Genomic DNA, 14728 nt, shown 5'->3' with positions numbered 1-14728 from the left:
TGAGAGAATGATATAAGGGTGTAAAGTGAGTGATCTACGATGAGTCTTGTATGAGGATTTCACATGTGAAACCAACCCAATTATTTTGTATGCGTCATTTTGTTATATAGTTAATGGGTTGGCCTCATATGTAAATCCGTCTTGACACAAGTTTTTTGTGAGCAATCCTTTACTTAAGAAGTCCCTTATAAAACTTCTTTTGAGCAATATTGAGACCTTCAGGTTATTGTCATATCCAGAGAAGAGGGTCCTCCCATCAGGATGAAAGGTCAATGCCCGCCTCCTATAGCCTACAAGACAGGTACTCCATTGCAGCAATGACAGAAAATCATCAAAGCAATATAAGCATGGAACATAGAAAATGGATGCAGGAAACCGCGAAAGGAGAATGTACTACTTCATTAGTTCATTGTCACAAATCCTCTTTTTCTTTTCATAACCCGCAGCATAGAGAATCTCAGGAAGTGGCGTATGAGATCATGGTAGTAAATCTCAGTTCGAGGCGATCAAATAGTTAATAGCCGTGGCCTAATATCTCTAGTTGAAAAATAAATAAGGTTGATAATGACTCAAAAAAACGGCCTCAATAACCTCCAGAATCTTTATAATTCAGTTGTGATGCAGTATCAAGGCCAATATCTCAAATTAATAAAGAAAATAAAGTATGACTCAATCCCCGGGACCTTGCTAATAGCTTATCATGCTTCCAGGAGAATCGTTCTAGCACTTGGTTTTCCGCAGGCTAAAGGATGACAGCCTAAATCCACACATGCTCGGAAAAAATGCTATTAAAGAAGATGTGGGTCAACTAAAAGCAGTAGTACCTCAGGTTTCGTAGACCAGGTCATCTTAAAAATTTCCAAATCCCAAAATTTGCTAGTTTTATCTGCTGGACCTGGAAAGAGGTTTGTATAATCATGAGATAAATAATTGAAAATAACGAAAAATATAAGTAAAAAGCAAAACAACAGCATCTTAAATCACAGATAAGAATACCGACGTAATCTTTGCATGGCTTATGAACGAAACTTCTAAGAACTTGCCAAATATTAATGACCATAAACTCAAAGTTAACAAGTTTTCACCTATCCGTCAAGTTATTATACATATTACAATACTCTTTGTACTAATAATTGAGATACACAAACATCAGCATGCCCTTTTGGACATATATGTATGGTTTCAATACACAACGTTAAAAATAATGAATCTGTCTTTCCGGTAGTGTATACAGTTTTCTATCTTGCAACATGTATGATATACTCGAACAACCAAGAGTCCAAGACTATGACACACAAAAAGAAATGATTGCAGACTTTCATAGAACAGTCGGTGGTCATCATTGAAAAAATGTATGAGAGACTATTTGAGACTCTTATTTCCACTGTATGGTTCTTCATTCTACCCGTAGCCATAAGACACTAAAGAGGGTGGAAATTGATGGATTAGATATGACCGTTGTGCAACTTGAGAACATACAACAACTTTACAGCTATCAAATCCCACATCTACGCAGAAACATGGGCACTTTTAGTTATCAAATCATAAGACTCTCCAAGCCACCTGAGCCAATTAGGAGTAAAGAACGGACACCTAGAAGCAATCATACCTTTGCAACATTATCAAATCCACCCGAAACATCATAACTTTACAGCTACTATGATCACAGTATCACACAAATTTGTTTCATATTGGTCATTCCATAGCGTCTCAATCTGCAAAGAATTAGGGTTAGAAACAACACCTCGACAACCGAGTTCATTACAACCAATCGAAACCCTAAATCAGACGTGAAAATAATACCAACAATTAATCCAACAACAGTGAACACCTTTTCCGCCACCAACAACATTAGAAGGAATGGTCATAATAAGAGCAAATTAAATTGAATAATGAACAGAGATTTGATGGAGTGGAGGAGTCATTTGAGAGGAGGGTATACATAATAACCCATCAACAATGCATGAATCGTCAACTAAGAACGCAAACAAATTAACAAAGAGCCTAAAAAACGAATTATAGATAGGAGATGATAGGTCTGAGGAAATAAAATTTGGTAAGGTCAATTGTGAAATAGGTGTGGCGAGTGCAAGAGAGAACAGGGATGAAACCAATTAAGATAGGAAGGGAAATTTTTGAATCACTTGAAATATCCAACAAAACAATGTGGCAAAACATTGAATAAATCAAAAGTATGAAATAAGCACCTGGAGAAACACGCAAACAAATCCAGAATCATCTCTTCGCAGCCAGCCTGCCCCCACTCCTGCAATTCAGGGTACAATTAGAGTTAAGACAATCTAATATCGAAAACAAACGCATGCAGTAATCTGAAAACAAACTTAAAGCTTAAGGGACAAGTCCAACTAAGATGGTCAACCAACAGCTTGAAGACAACATCAGGTAAGCCAACGTTTAGCCTCAAGATTCTACAAGTAAGCTCCTACTCATAAACAAATGAAGACAAACGCTGAGTAGGAGGGAAAACCTTAAAGTGCTGCCTAGATCAAAGTAACGCCCCTCCCTGGCTGCACCGATTCTCCACTATTTAGCACCTCCAAATTTAGGCTGATTAGTCGAAAATATCTACCTGTAAATAAAAAAGAGCTTAGGATATTGGCACATAATTCACACACCTAGACCCCTCGCCAACGGCAACCCCGTAATCTACAACCAGAAATACTTATAATACCGCCCCAGGAAAGGAAAATGTCAATTGAAATGTCACAGCCTGTCATCTCCCACTAAACTATCCAGTGTCAATTAGGCTAGTGAGCGAGACCAATACCTGTGCTTTGGCGCCGCGCCGCCAATCCGGCTGACATACATAAAGCACCGCAGGTAACAGCATAATGATCCTTTCTGCCACGGCAAAAATGCAATGCTTAGCATGTTAAAGATCGAACAGAGAAACTGAGTCCAAAACAGAATATAAAAGGGACGTCGAGGAGTGCAACACAGATTAACCAGAAACCAGCACCTAAATATGCTTTAGCAAAACCCTAAATAAGCAAGCTAAAACAGATGAACACCCTAAATAAGTCTGACAAATTAAGAACCAATAAAAGCACATGCTTAAAGACTAAACATAACACCATCACCAACTTTTAACAGTGTGAACTAACACCAAGATCACGAAAATTGATCATCGGCTAGACACCGAACGGTACCCCCTGAGATTCTAGATGCCAAAAAAAATGCAAGAGCTAAATTCCAGCCCCAAGGACTTCACCAATGGCACAGGAATATCTACAAGTAACCTAAGACCACCAACAGAAAGCAGTGATATAGGCAAATTAGAACAAACAAATTATGCTAAACTAATACAGATATTCAAACATTCATCGCATTATGTTCGGTGTTCTTATACAGATATACAAACATACAACTTTGCTTTTCCGGATTGTGGTAGGCCACCATTAGGTTCGGTGTTCTTATGTCTGGAATACTTGACAATACTTTAATTAAACACAAAACCCCATTTAATTCAAGAAAAAGAAAAGCTCAAACTATCAGTCAACAGAAGATTGCAAATCGCCAGACTTAAGATGCTACCCTAAAAATATCCAAGGATCACGTCAATCACAATAATCGTAATACACAATAAGCATCGTTAAAATATCAATTGAGCCGTTGCTTGAACTGCTGTTAACCTTTAAAAAGAGGTCAAATTAACTGGAACCTTAGTCTATGATCAAAAGCCCAATCTCAGGTAGTAGCAGCCTAAGAACTCAAAGCGCATAGAAAGAAATAATTAGAAAATGATTTCCGACCACGTAAACAAATTACCAAATGTACAAATCAACATGGGCAGTGAATTGAAACGAACAAATAAAGACACGATTCAGCAGGCAAAGCAGTATAATTAGAAGCTATACCTTCAAGGACAAGACTGCTCGTGAGCCTCCAACGAAAACAATCAAACGTAAGGCACCTCCAAGGAGAGGCGGCATGAGAACCACTAAACCAAAGCCGCGAGTCTGAAAGTAATCAACAATTACAACAATCACATAATTCAGAATTCACAATAAGCATCGTAAAAACATCAACAAAGCCGTAGTTGTCACCAATAATAAGCTCTCGGAGAAAGCCAACCCAACTGGGGCCGTAGGCTATGATCCAAATCCCAATCCCAGGAAGCAGCAGCCTCGGAACTATAAGTACATACCAAAATATAATTAGAAAATGATATCTGAATATCCGATCACGTAAACAGATAACCAAATGAACAAATCAACACGGGCAATGAATTGAAATGAACAAATAACGATGTAACTCAGTAGGCAAAGCAGTTCACAACATATTAGAAGACACAACTTCAAAGACAAGGCTGCTCGTAAGCCTTAAGCGAAAACAATCAAGCAGAAGGTACCCCCAAGGAGAAGCAGCATGAGAACCGCCAAACCCAGAACGTGAGCCTGAAAATATCCAACAATTACAACAGAGACATAATTCAGAATTCAAAGTAAGCATGGTAAACATATCAAAAAAGCCGTTATTGTCACTGCTAAGAACCTTTCGGAGAAAGACAAAACAACTGGAGTCTTGGGTTATGATCCAAATTCCAATTCCAGGTAGCAGCAGTCGGCGTTACTCTAAGCACATAAAAAAAAGTAACAAAATGATGCCCGACCACGTAATCAAGTAACCAAATGAACAACTCTACACGAGCAGTGGGATAAAATGGACAAATAAATACGCACCTCATAGTTCAAAGCAAACCAGAACATAATCAGTAGACAAACCTTCAGAGTCGAGGCTTTTCGTAAACCCTAAACGAAAACAATGAAATCGCCGAATTAGATTACGCCCAAAACTACAAGACCAAATCGTACACAGTACCAAAATAAACCATTTTCCAACAATAGCACTATTAACCTGCTAGGAGTATCAAAAGCAACTCCAGCCCAGGTCTACAGATACAACTCCAACCCCAGGAAGTAGGAAATCACAATGCTAGTAACCTTCGCCAGTCTTTTAGGGGAATTTGTATCTAGCTCTAACTGCGGGACCACGGCCATAATCCCTGCTTCAGGAAATAACAGCCACAGGAATGAGAAACCTGGACAAAAATAAACATTAATTGGTCAGAAAGCAGTTACGCTAAAACAATAAATCGGGAGGGCAATCGCAAAGCACCTTCAAGGAGAGGCAGCTTGAAAATCGGCCCACTAAAGTCGGGACCCCGAAAATTTCCAACGATTACAACAATTACATAAATTCGAAATCACATTAAGCATCATAAAAATATCAACAAAGCCGTAGCTGTAACCGCTAATAACCTTTCGGAGGAAGCCAAATCAACTGAAGCCGTGGTCTATGATCCAAATTCCAATCCTAGGTAGTTGCATCCTCAGAACTCCAAGCACATAAAAAGAACTAATTATAAAAAAAAATGTACAAATCAACACGGACAATGAAATGAAATGGACAAATAAACACCTAAATCATCGTTCAAAGCAAATCAAAACATAATTAGAAGACATACCTTCAAAGATAAGGCTGTTCGTATGCCTCAAACGAAAACAATGAAATCGGCAAATTAGGTAACCCCAAAAAATACGAAACCAAATCGCATACAGGACCAAAATAAACTATTTGCCAACAATCAAAACATTATGATACCCTAACAATGACGACAACAAATCGAAACAACAACAAAAAAGCAGCGCACATCTCATAATAAGAATAAGATTAGAAGAAGCAAATAACTTTGGGGAGATCATCGATGGGGGAGATCTCCTTGCTAGAGTTGTTACCATCAAGGGTTAGAGGCATCGATGAGTTATTGAGGAGTGAGTTTAGAGGCATCGATGAGTTATTGAGGAGTGAGTTTAGAGGCATCGATGAGTTATTGAGGAGTGAGGAGCAGTGAGCTGGGAAGGAATGGATGAGAGTGGTAGGTTGTAAAGGAGTGGTTAAGAAGTAAAAGAGGAATGAAGGGCTGTGATCAAAAGGGGCAAATCAACGGCTAAGGAGGGTGCTTGGTTGTCCCTATTCATCGCTACAGTGTTGCAAGTTCTCTCTTTTATAAGGGTTAGGGATTAAATCAGTCATAGCAAATCAAAATCAATAGATTTGAATAGCATACAAAGATTCAACCATCAACCCGACCCGTTCCAAATCCACTGAAACCCTAACAAACTCATTCATGAACCCGAAGTGACCTCATACGTATTCAACTAATCCGCATTTGATCACCTCTAGTCCTACTCTAGTGAGTAGTGACTAGTCCGTATGACCGTATCTATATCGTCACTAATTGTCTCATTTCGTCCAGCTTTTAAAGCTGTTATCTTCTTCACTCTCCATAACCAATTAACCAGTGTGTTCCCTCTTCAATTCCAAAAAAACCATTTAATTTGACTGTAATTTACACATAATATGTTACTACCCCCAAGATTTCTGCACCCATTTCATTTGGTAAGATTTCCCAATTTCTCATTATTATTATTTCATGAATTAATTTCTGCTATTACAATTATATTCACTGTTTGAATTTCTATGACATGGGTTGTAATTATTCTGACTTATTTTAATCTGGGTTTAATTTAATTATTGTTTTGTTCGTTTTGGTGTGACTATAAAGCAGGTGTAAATTCAATGGATTGCCTCTTTTTGCCAAAGTGTGTATTACTGCAGGTAATTTACCTTTTTCTGTTCAACTTCAATCCATTATTAGTTTATCTTGTTTCGGAAATTTGTGAAATCAGCGTCTTTGTGTTGCTAATGCAAGGGTAAGACTGCGTATAGTCGACACCCCCCGGGGTAATGTTGTTAGTTTTATAATGCTTCATGTAAGAAGTAGTGATTTAGTTATCCAATAGTTTCTCTACTATGTGGGAATTATCGGCACATTGAAGGCACTAATGAAGTAATGATACAAATAACCGGAAGGGATCTCGAGCCTGCAGCCTAATGTGTCATATGCCATCAAACAATTGGTGTTTGTTTATGTTGATAGTTGTGAAATTTGACATCTTTAATTGTGTACATTTAGCATAGTATATCAAATTCCATGTATATTTTCTTTCCTGGATCAAGTTTTGGTATAATCATCCTAGGGTAAGTTAAAGTAAGTCTTGGTGAGGATCAATATGTTCGAGGTTAGCTTTTAAAGGTCAAAGCTGAAAACTTTCCCAGATACCTTAAACAGCGCATCCTCACCGGGCCTTACCATAGTTTAAGGTAGAATGGTCTTACTGAAAACTTGCTTCTGTTTCTCTAATTTAGCTGTAAGCCTGTAATAATTTAGCTGTAATTATGTTAATTCAATGATTTTACTTTTCTGATTTGAATCCCAGTCGCCGGGTTTTGGAGTTGTTCTGAATGTGAGGAAAAAGAAGCAGCAGGCATGTATTTTAGAATCAAGAAGATCCGGTTACGTAATAAGTTCACTCTCAGTAACCCAGACAGGTAGCGACATACTTGTAAAGGAGAAAACGGAATTTAAGTCATCATTTGATGAGTATTTGAAGGCAATGGAGTCCATAAGGGCTGATAGGGATAAGACGAAAGATCAAAAAGAGGGTGGTGGAGACAGAAAGAAGCTTAAAGATGTTGCATTTACCAAAAATGCTCCAAAGAATCCGAGACAAGAGGAATCCAGAACGTGGAAGAGGTCTAAAGGTTCAGAATTTGACAAGAAAGATGAAATGTATGAACGGTCTAGTGCAGTTGCTGCCAAGCCACGACCCAGTGGTGTCTTTCACAAAAGAGTTGCTGTGAGTTCCCAAAAAGAGATTAACCATAAAAAATCAAAAGATTATTCAAGCGAAAATGTATCCATGGATATGACTGCTGTTAAAAGCAGTAAGCATATTTGGAAGAAAAGCATGCCAATGGATGAAATGTCTAATGACAATGAGTTAAAGATGAACCATAAAAGATCAAAGGATTACTCAAGCGAAAATGTACGCATGGGTATGACTGCGGTTAAAAGCAGTAAGCGTGTTTGGAAGAAAAGCATGCCAATTGATGAAATGTCTAATGACGATGACCTAGAGATGGAAAAATTTATCTTCGAGCCGTCAGAGTTAAATGGTGATGGTCTGGGCGGTCGACGAATTTCGCAAATGGAAATGGAGGAAAGGATACAGAAGCTTGCAATATGGTTGGTACTTGGCCTTTGCTTACCAGACGTACATTTGTGCTTTTGCACAGCAATTTGCAATTTGATTGTTCTTGATTTGCTCTTGCATGCAATATGAGCTTTTTTTTTTTCTCTCACAGTTTGAATGAAGCTAATGTTAAAATGCCGGAGTGGATGTTTTCTAAGACGATGAGAAGTGCGAGAGTCAAATTCTCTGACCATTCCATAATGAGAATTATTCAGATATTGGGTAAAATGGGCAACTGGAGAATGGTGCTGCAACTTGTCGAGTGGCTTCAAATGCAAGAGCGCTACATGTCTCGCAAAATAGGGTCAGTATTTCACTTTATTTCCACTCATTGAGGCATGTAATTTAAATCGAGCATTCAATCAATCAATCAATCAACATCAGAGCCTTAATCCCAAAATGATTTGGGGTCGGCTAAATCGAGCATTGACATGCAAAATTTATTTGCTATCAGATTCATTTCCTTTATCACCCAACTCTCACCCTTGTATTTTGTTGCCATGGTTCTGAGTTTTTTGAAGTTTGAAATCACCTCTGGCTAAAATAATGTAATCTATTTTCCAACATCAGGTTATCATTGGGATGCCTCTTTATTTGGTTATGTTGTTTGAGCCTTGCAGCCTAGGATGACTAATTGGCTAAAATTAGGACGTTACTCGATTCCTCCTCGTTGTAGTAAACAAGTGGCTGGTTTTGGTGATGATTTAGAGAGTGGGAGGGAGGAGACTGGAAGAGGTCAATACTTGACCCTAGGCCTTCTACACAACATATTGCCGCACATAACAACCAGCCAAAGTTATCTTCTATTAGAACAGAAGCAAACAATATACCCCCAACCATAGGAACCTATGACACCTAGTGGACACTGTGTCACTACAGTGCTACTGCAATCTGATTTCTTCTTCTTTCACTTGATTCTGGATGATTAATAGGCAGTAATACATTTATTGCAACGGAATTCGCAAGTTTTGATCTTATGTTCGCTTCCTGTCAGGATTAGGCTGCTTATTTGGTAATGTATCTGCTCTTATCGTGTTATCTTCACTTTGTCTGCTATATTTATTTTCCCTTTCTTGTGTTATTTAGTTTTTTACAAGGATAGTATATTTCGCGAGCAAATGTCCACATTCCCATCCGACAACAGCTCTGCAAATACATTGACAGCACTTTTAGTTAACACTTCTCTGTGGGGTGTGTACAAAAGCCTGTTGAGATAAAATGGGAGGGGGGGCTTCTTTATTTGGGCTGATAGAGGCTATTCTCTCAATGTGAGGGGGAAGAGGAATGGGCATAGGATCCTTCGCTTACTTTTGAGTTGCACTAGGCATCTTTTTTTTTTTTTTTTTTGCCACTGCTTGAATAGACAAATAATAAAAGGCAACAAACCAAGATAGTGTAATGAAAGAATTAAGTTCCAAGAGTGATTTTGCACACAGAAGTGAGGATCCGGAAAAGAAGGTTGAGCCTAAGTTAATTATAGAATCCTGAACTCCTGGTGCCTCGCTGCTACTTTAAAGGGGAAGATTATTTTGCCTGCAAAAGAAAATTAAACGCCAGTAACATTAACATTGACCCCGGCCCTGACTATTTGGACTCCCCTGCCGTTCCGGGAACGATGATTACAACTAACATTACTTGCTAATTTTGGGATTGGAGCGGTTGTCAGAAGTCAAAACAGATTAACGGAGTAAGCACAATATTTCATTTGGCTACAAAATCTTGTCTCTTTGTTCTAGTGCGATTCCACCTGCATCATATGCAGTAAACCATAAAACTACATCGTTAAAACTCGATCCATTGTTTGTCACATACTTATGATACTTGACAGTTCATTTTTTCTACTTCTAAATCATATTTTTAATCTAGATATGTCTACACAGCTGCACTTGGAGTGCTTGGAAAGGCAAGACGTCCCGTTGAAGCACTTAATTTGTTCTCTTCTATGCAGGTAATGCTTTGTTATATTTACTTGGTGTTTACTTTTCGGCTGCAAATTATGCCCATTCATTTCGCAATAAGTTCATATTTAATATGACTGACATTTACGTCCAACTCCAGCGACACAGGAGCTCCTATCCTGACATTGTCGCTTATCACTCGATTTCTGTTACTCTTGGACAAGCTGGCCATATGAAGGAACTATTTGATGTAATTGACAGCATGAGGTCAATTCCAGCGAACTTTAAGATCGAAGATTCAGAAGATTGGGATCCGCGACTTGAACCAGACCTTGTCATTTATAATGCTGTAAGACTTTTTCTCATCATTGTTTCACTGGAAGAACCTCGACAAATTAGAATTTTAGCGTACGTATATGAATCTAGGCCAAGATACTGAAAGATGTTTGCCTTTTGTTTTCTGAAAACTGGTGCGGATGGCCATATGGGTGGGAAGGGGAAGGTAAAAGCCTAAACTTGGAACGAAAAAACTTTTGAGGTAAAATTTTTACAATATTTTGTTTAAATTTGCTGTTCAGGTCTTAAATGCTTGTGTTACGAGGAAAGAATGGGAAGGGGCATTCTGGGTTTTGCAGAAATTGGCCGAAATTGATCAACAGCCATCAAACACAACATATGGACTTCTTATGGAGGTAAAGGCTTTTTAGTCTATGCCTTTTGAGTCTCTGATCACTTGTATGCATTTGAGTTCCTTAATGCGGAACAACCATTATGTTATTGTTGCAGTGCCTATTTATTGGGCATTCATGCTTTTACAGTTTCATCCTCTTAGTAGTGTCTTATTGATTAAGGTGGATTATAGGGTTGGACCTTAGATTATGTTTTATTTGATTCTATTTACTTTAGTTTTGTTTATTTTTCAAACCTCTTTCGTTTCATTTGAATGTCTTCTTTATTTTCTTTCCCGGGTTTATAAGCTTTTTCAGTTTCACCCTCAGGAGTGTCTTATTTGATTAAGGTGGATTATATGGTTTTACCTTAATTTATGTTTTATTTGATTCTTTTTTACTTCACTTTTGTTTATTTTTCAAGCTTTTTTCGTTTCATTTGTATGTCTTCTTTGTTTTGCTTCCCAGGTTTTAACCGGAGTTTTTTTCCTTCTTTATTTTTGCGCACACTTATCCCCCTCCTTCCCAATCAATCTTTTCCTAGCTCTCACTAAAAAGGTTTTTCCTTTTTTTTGCTTCTTCGATTCTTTATCCACGTAGTCTCATCCAGTAACGCCCCTTTACTTTTGATCACTAGTAGCTTTTTTGAAGGCGCACCTCTTTGCTATCAGTCTCATTGTGGAACAGTTAATAAAATATTCGGCTCTTGGCAGAATAGTGAACTGGTGTTTTTATTCTGGTTTGAAAACCGAGAATAGATTTTTAACCTACTCATAGCTTCAACGGGCTTCCTGTGTGCATATCTCGCATGAAACTTGCTGTGTTGTTCCACACAAAATCTCTATGATTTCAGTGACATGGCATCCACATTTGCTTACTGATGGTTGCTCTTATTTCTGTGGGTATAACGCTTATGTTCTGACTTCTGTAGCGGAGGTGGTAGTTGTTGATACCAAAGCCTTGCCGATTTTGCTCTAGTGAGCGGCGTGATGGTTGGAGAAGGGACCCCCAAACTCATCCAACCTATTATTTTGTCATTGAGGTGGGGCGGTGTTGGGAGAAGGGTCTTCCAAACCCATCCCACTTACTATTCTGTCTTCACTTCTTCTGAATCACTAAGGCAGTCCTACCCACTCCATTTGGGCCGGTTAGTAGGCCTTACCCAACATAGACTTGTTTAGCTCTGATAAATTGCTAAACAAGTTCTTATGAGATTTTGAAGTGACTCAACAAGAATTTGGAAAATAAAATATGAAGGGAGAAGCCATAGGGTGAGGCCGGTGTGGTCATAGTATCGAATTCACCTCTATCTCCGTTACCCATGATGGGTGTAACTTTCACAGGCCACCATGTCACCCTTCTGTATATCCACCTCACTTGTATGCTTTATAGTTGAACAGAACTGATTGGCTAACTGTTTCATCAGGTTATGTTGGCTTGCGGAAAGTACGACTTAGTCCATGAATTCTTTAGGCAAATGCAGGCATCCTTTGCTCCAAATGCTTTAACATATAGAGGTTTGTCGAAGGACTTATCTGATTTTCTATTCATGTGTTCATATGTTGTTCGATGTGTAGCTGATAATTTGCTTCATTCCACACTTTGTAGTCCTTGTTAATACTCTTTGGCGGGAAGGCAAACCAGAGGAGGCTATAACAGCTGTTCAAGAAATGGAAAGTCGGGGACTAGTTGGTTCAGCCAGTCTATATTATGACCTTGCTCGCTGTCTCTGCAGTGCTGGAAGGTGTGAAGAAGCGTTGATGCAAGTATGTAAAACCATGAATCATATTTCTCTTTATTTAGTTTTACTTCACCATACGGTTTTCCCTCCTCACACTGCTAAAACTCGGTGATTTACAATTTTACACTGAGGAACTCGGAGTGTTGTCACCTCATTGCTCTTTGACAGTCTTCAAGAAAAAGGGAAAAATTTGCTATGTTAACAACAAAGCCGTTATACCTGATTTACTTGTGGTCCGCCAACATGACAGATAGTCCGTTTGTAGCTGTACATTTTCTCAAATAGCGAAGTATGTGCCTTATGTTGATTCATCACACACAGGTTGATAAGATATGCAAGGTTGCCAGTAAACCCCTGGTGGTAACTTACACTGGTTTGATGCAAGCCTGCTTTGACTCTGGAAATGTGGAGGATGGAATATTCATCTTTAAGCATATGCAGAAGTATTGTTCTCCGAATCAAGTGACTTGTAACATGATGCTGAAAGCTTACCTTGGACATGGAATGTTTACCGAAGCAAAAGAACTGTTTCAAAAGATGCTACAAAGTGGACAGCAAGGGAGCAGGGCCAATTCCGGGATTACAGCGGATATTCATACATTCAGTCTGATGCTTGAATCTTGCGTAAAGGAGAATAGATGGGATGACTTTGACTATGCTTATAATCAGATGTTGCACCATGGGTATTCTTTCAATACAAAACGACATCTTTGGATGGTCGTGCAAGCTTCAAAGGCTGGCAAGGTACTATCTAATCTACTTTGCCACTTCAATTTAATATTTTCTGCAGTTGTATTGAGCATGGAATATCCACTGCCTTCGACAGAATCCACTATTTTGGAACTTAATTTGAAAGCCTTTTTTCTACCTGGATGTTTTCGACGTGCCTTTAATGTGGACCAATGAATAACGGTGGGCTTTTCCTTGTGTGCGATAAACCAAAATCACAAAATCTCATTATAGACGGCACATATCCGTCTATAACTAAAGACGGGCCAAATACAATACCACACTCCTAATAGGACAAGCAACAAGTGGGGTGGTGGGGGCCAAAAATGTCACCACTTTCAAGCTATTTGACCCGTATATCCGTTTATAGCAAGACTAGCTGAAAATCACAAAATTACTTGCTAAACTTATTGTGGTTCTTTTTATAGTGAAGCACTCCCTTTATTTATTCAATTAGCCCCATTTGCTCTTATGTATGAGGAAAAATTTGAATAAGGGGTCAATTGAGTATAATGTCACCACTTTCAAGCTATTTGACCCGTATATCCGTTTATAGCAAGACTAGCTGAAAATCACAAAATTACTTGCTAAACTTATTGTGGTTCTTTTTATAGTGAAGCACTCCCTTTATTTATTCAATTAGCCCCATTTGCTCATATATGAGGAAAAATTTGAATAAAGGGTCAATTGAGTATAATACAGGGAGCAACAATTATCAATGCAATTTTTCGACGCAATTTTTGTTGTGGCTCGTTCTAAAACAGCATCTTTTTATTGGGGTAATTTTGTGTACATTTGACCCTCTCTACATCGCCATGGGTGCGAGCACTAAGAGGCTAGTGAAATGTTGTTGTGATAATAAGAATTCGCTTTTGCTTGTTACATCTAGGATGAAGTGGTAGAAACAACATGGAGGCACTTGATGAAATCAAAGTTTGTTCCACCACCGGCACTTGTGAAAGAAAGGTTCCGACTGAAAATGGAAAATGACGACCTTGTGGCAGCAATGTCAAGTGTTGCATCTCATCCTTCAAGTGATCAAAAGTCGTTCTCCAAGAAGGCATGGTCAAAATTGTTGGAGGACAATGCACATCGCTTTAACAAAGAAGCTCTTATGCGCTTGATACGCGAGATCAACGTTTCTATGTCTAACTCTGAGTTGCCAAACCTCATATTTCAAAATCTCAGGGATTCTTGTGCTGAATTTGTAGGGCTTGAACCAATTACTGGTACAACACAACTAAATGAAACCCCTGTAGAAGTTTGTATATAGAGTTTCGGTTTATTATCTACAACTTTTGGCTTTTTTTTTTCCTTTTTGGGGGTTTAAAAGGAGCCAGCGGCTCACAACAGGCACAAGGTAGTTTGGCTGCTGACAAGCTTCGAAACTGAGTAAGTCGCAATACGTATGAATAAATAGCTGTCATCTGATAAAACAATTTCCACAATTCTCAGGAGTTTTGAGCTTTCCTCATCATTTTAAACCACTCAAAAACACAATGAACCCCACCGCCACGCAGCCAACCACCTTGTACTGTCCTTGTACTTTTCACCAATCAGCCTACTAACATT

General features: G+C 38.6%; 1 protein-coding gene across 2 annotated transcripts; it reads left to right on the top strand.

Moving 5' to 3' along the window:
* The first annotated feature begins 6066 nt into the window (after positions 1-6066).
* On the top strand, positions 6067-14470 carry LOC141643648 (pentatricopeptide repeat-containing protein At1g30610, chloroplastic). Of its 2 annotated transcripts, none has more exons than XM_074452889.1 (11): positions 6067-6423; positions 6593-6642; positions 7305-8113; positions 8233-8424; positions 9987-10068; positions 10179-10367; positions 10597-10710; positions 12113-12203; positions 12295-12452; positions 12749-13171; positions 14046-14470. In XM_074452889.1, exons 2-11 carry the CDS (start codon positions 6604-6606, stop codon positions 14427-14429), a joined length of 2481 nt encoding a protein of 826 aa, XP_074308990.1. In that variant the 5' UTR covers positions 6067-6423; positions 6593-6603; the 3' UTR covers positions 14430-14470. The 2 variants fall into 2 exon arrangements, with proteins under 2 accessions (XP_074308990.1, XP_074308991.1); XM_074452890.1 differs by having other exon boundaries at positions 6190-6423; positions 6590-6642.
* Positions 14471-14728: the final 258 nt, after the last annotated feature.

The sequence above is a fragment of the Silene latifolia genome, chromosome 2 (genome assembly GCF_048544455.1).
Source record: "Silene latifolia isolate original U9 population chromosome 2, ASM4854445v1, whole genome shotgun sequence".
In the NCBI taxonomy this organism is placed as follows: Eukaryota; Viridiplantae; Streptophyta; class Magnoliopsida; order Caryophyllales; family Caryophyllaceae; genus Silene; species Silene latifolia.
Note: the sequence above shows the minus strand (reverse complement) of the source record. Positions and strands in the feature narration are given on the sequence as shown.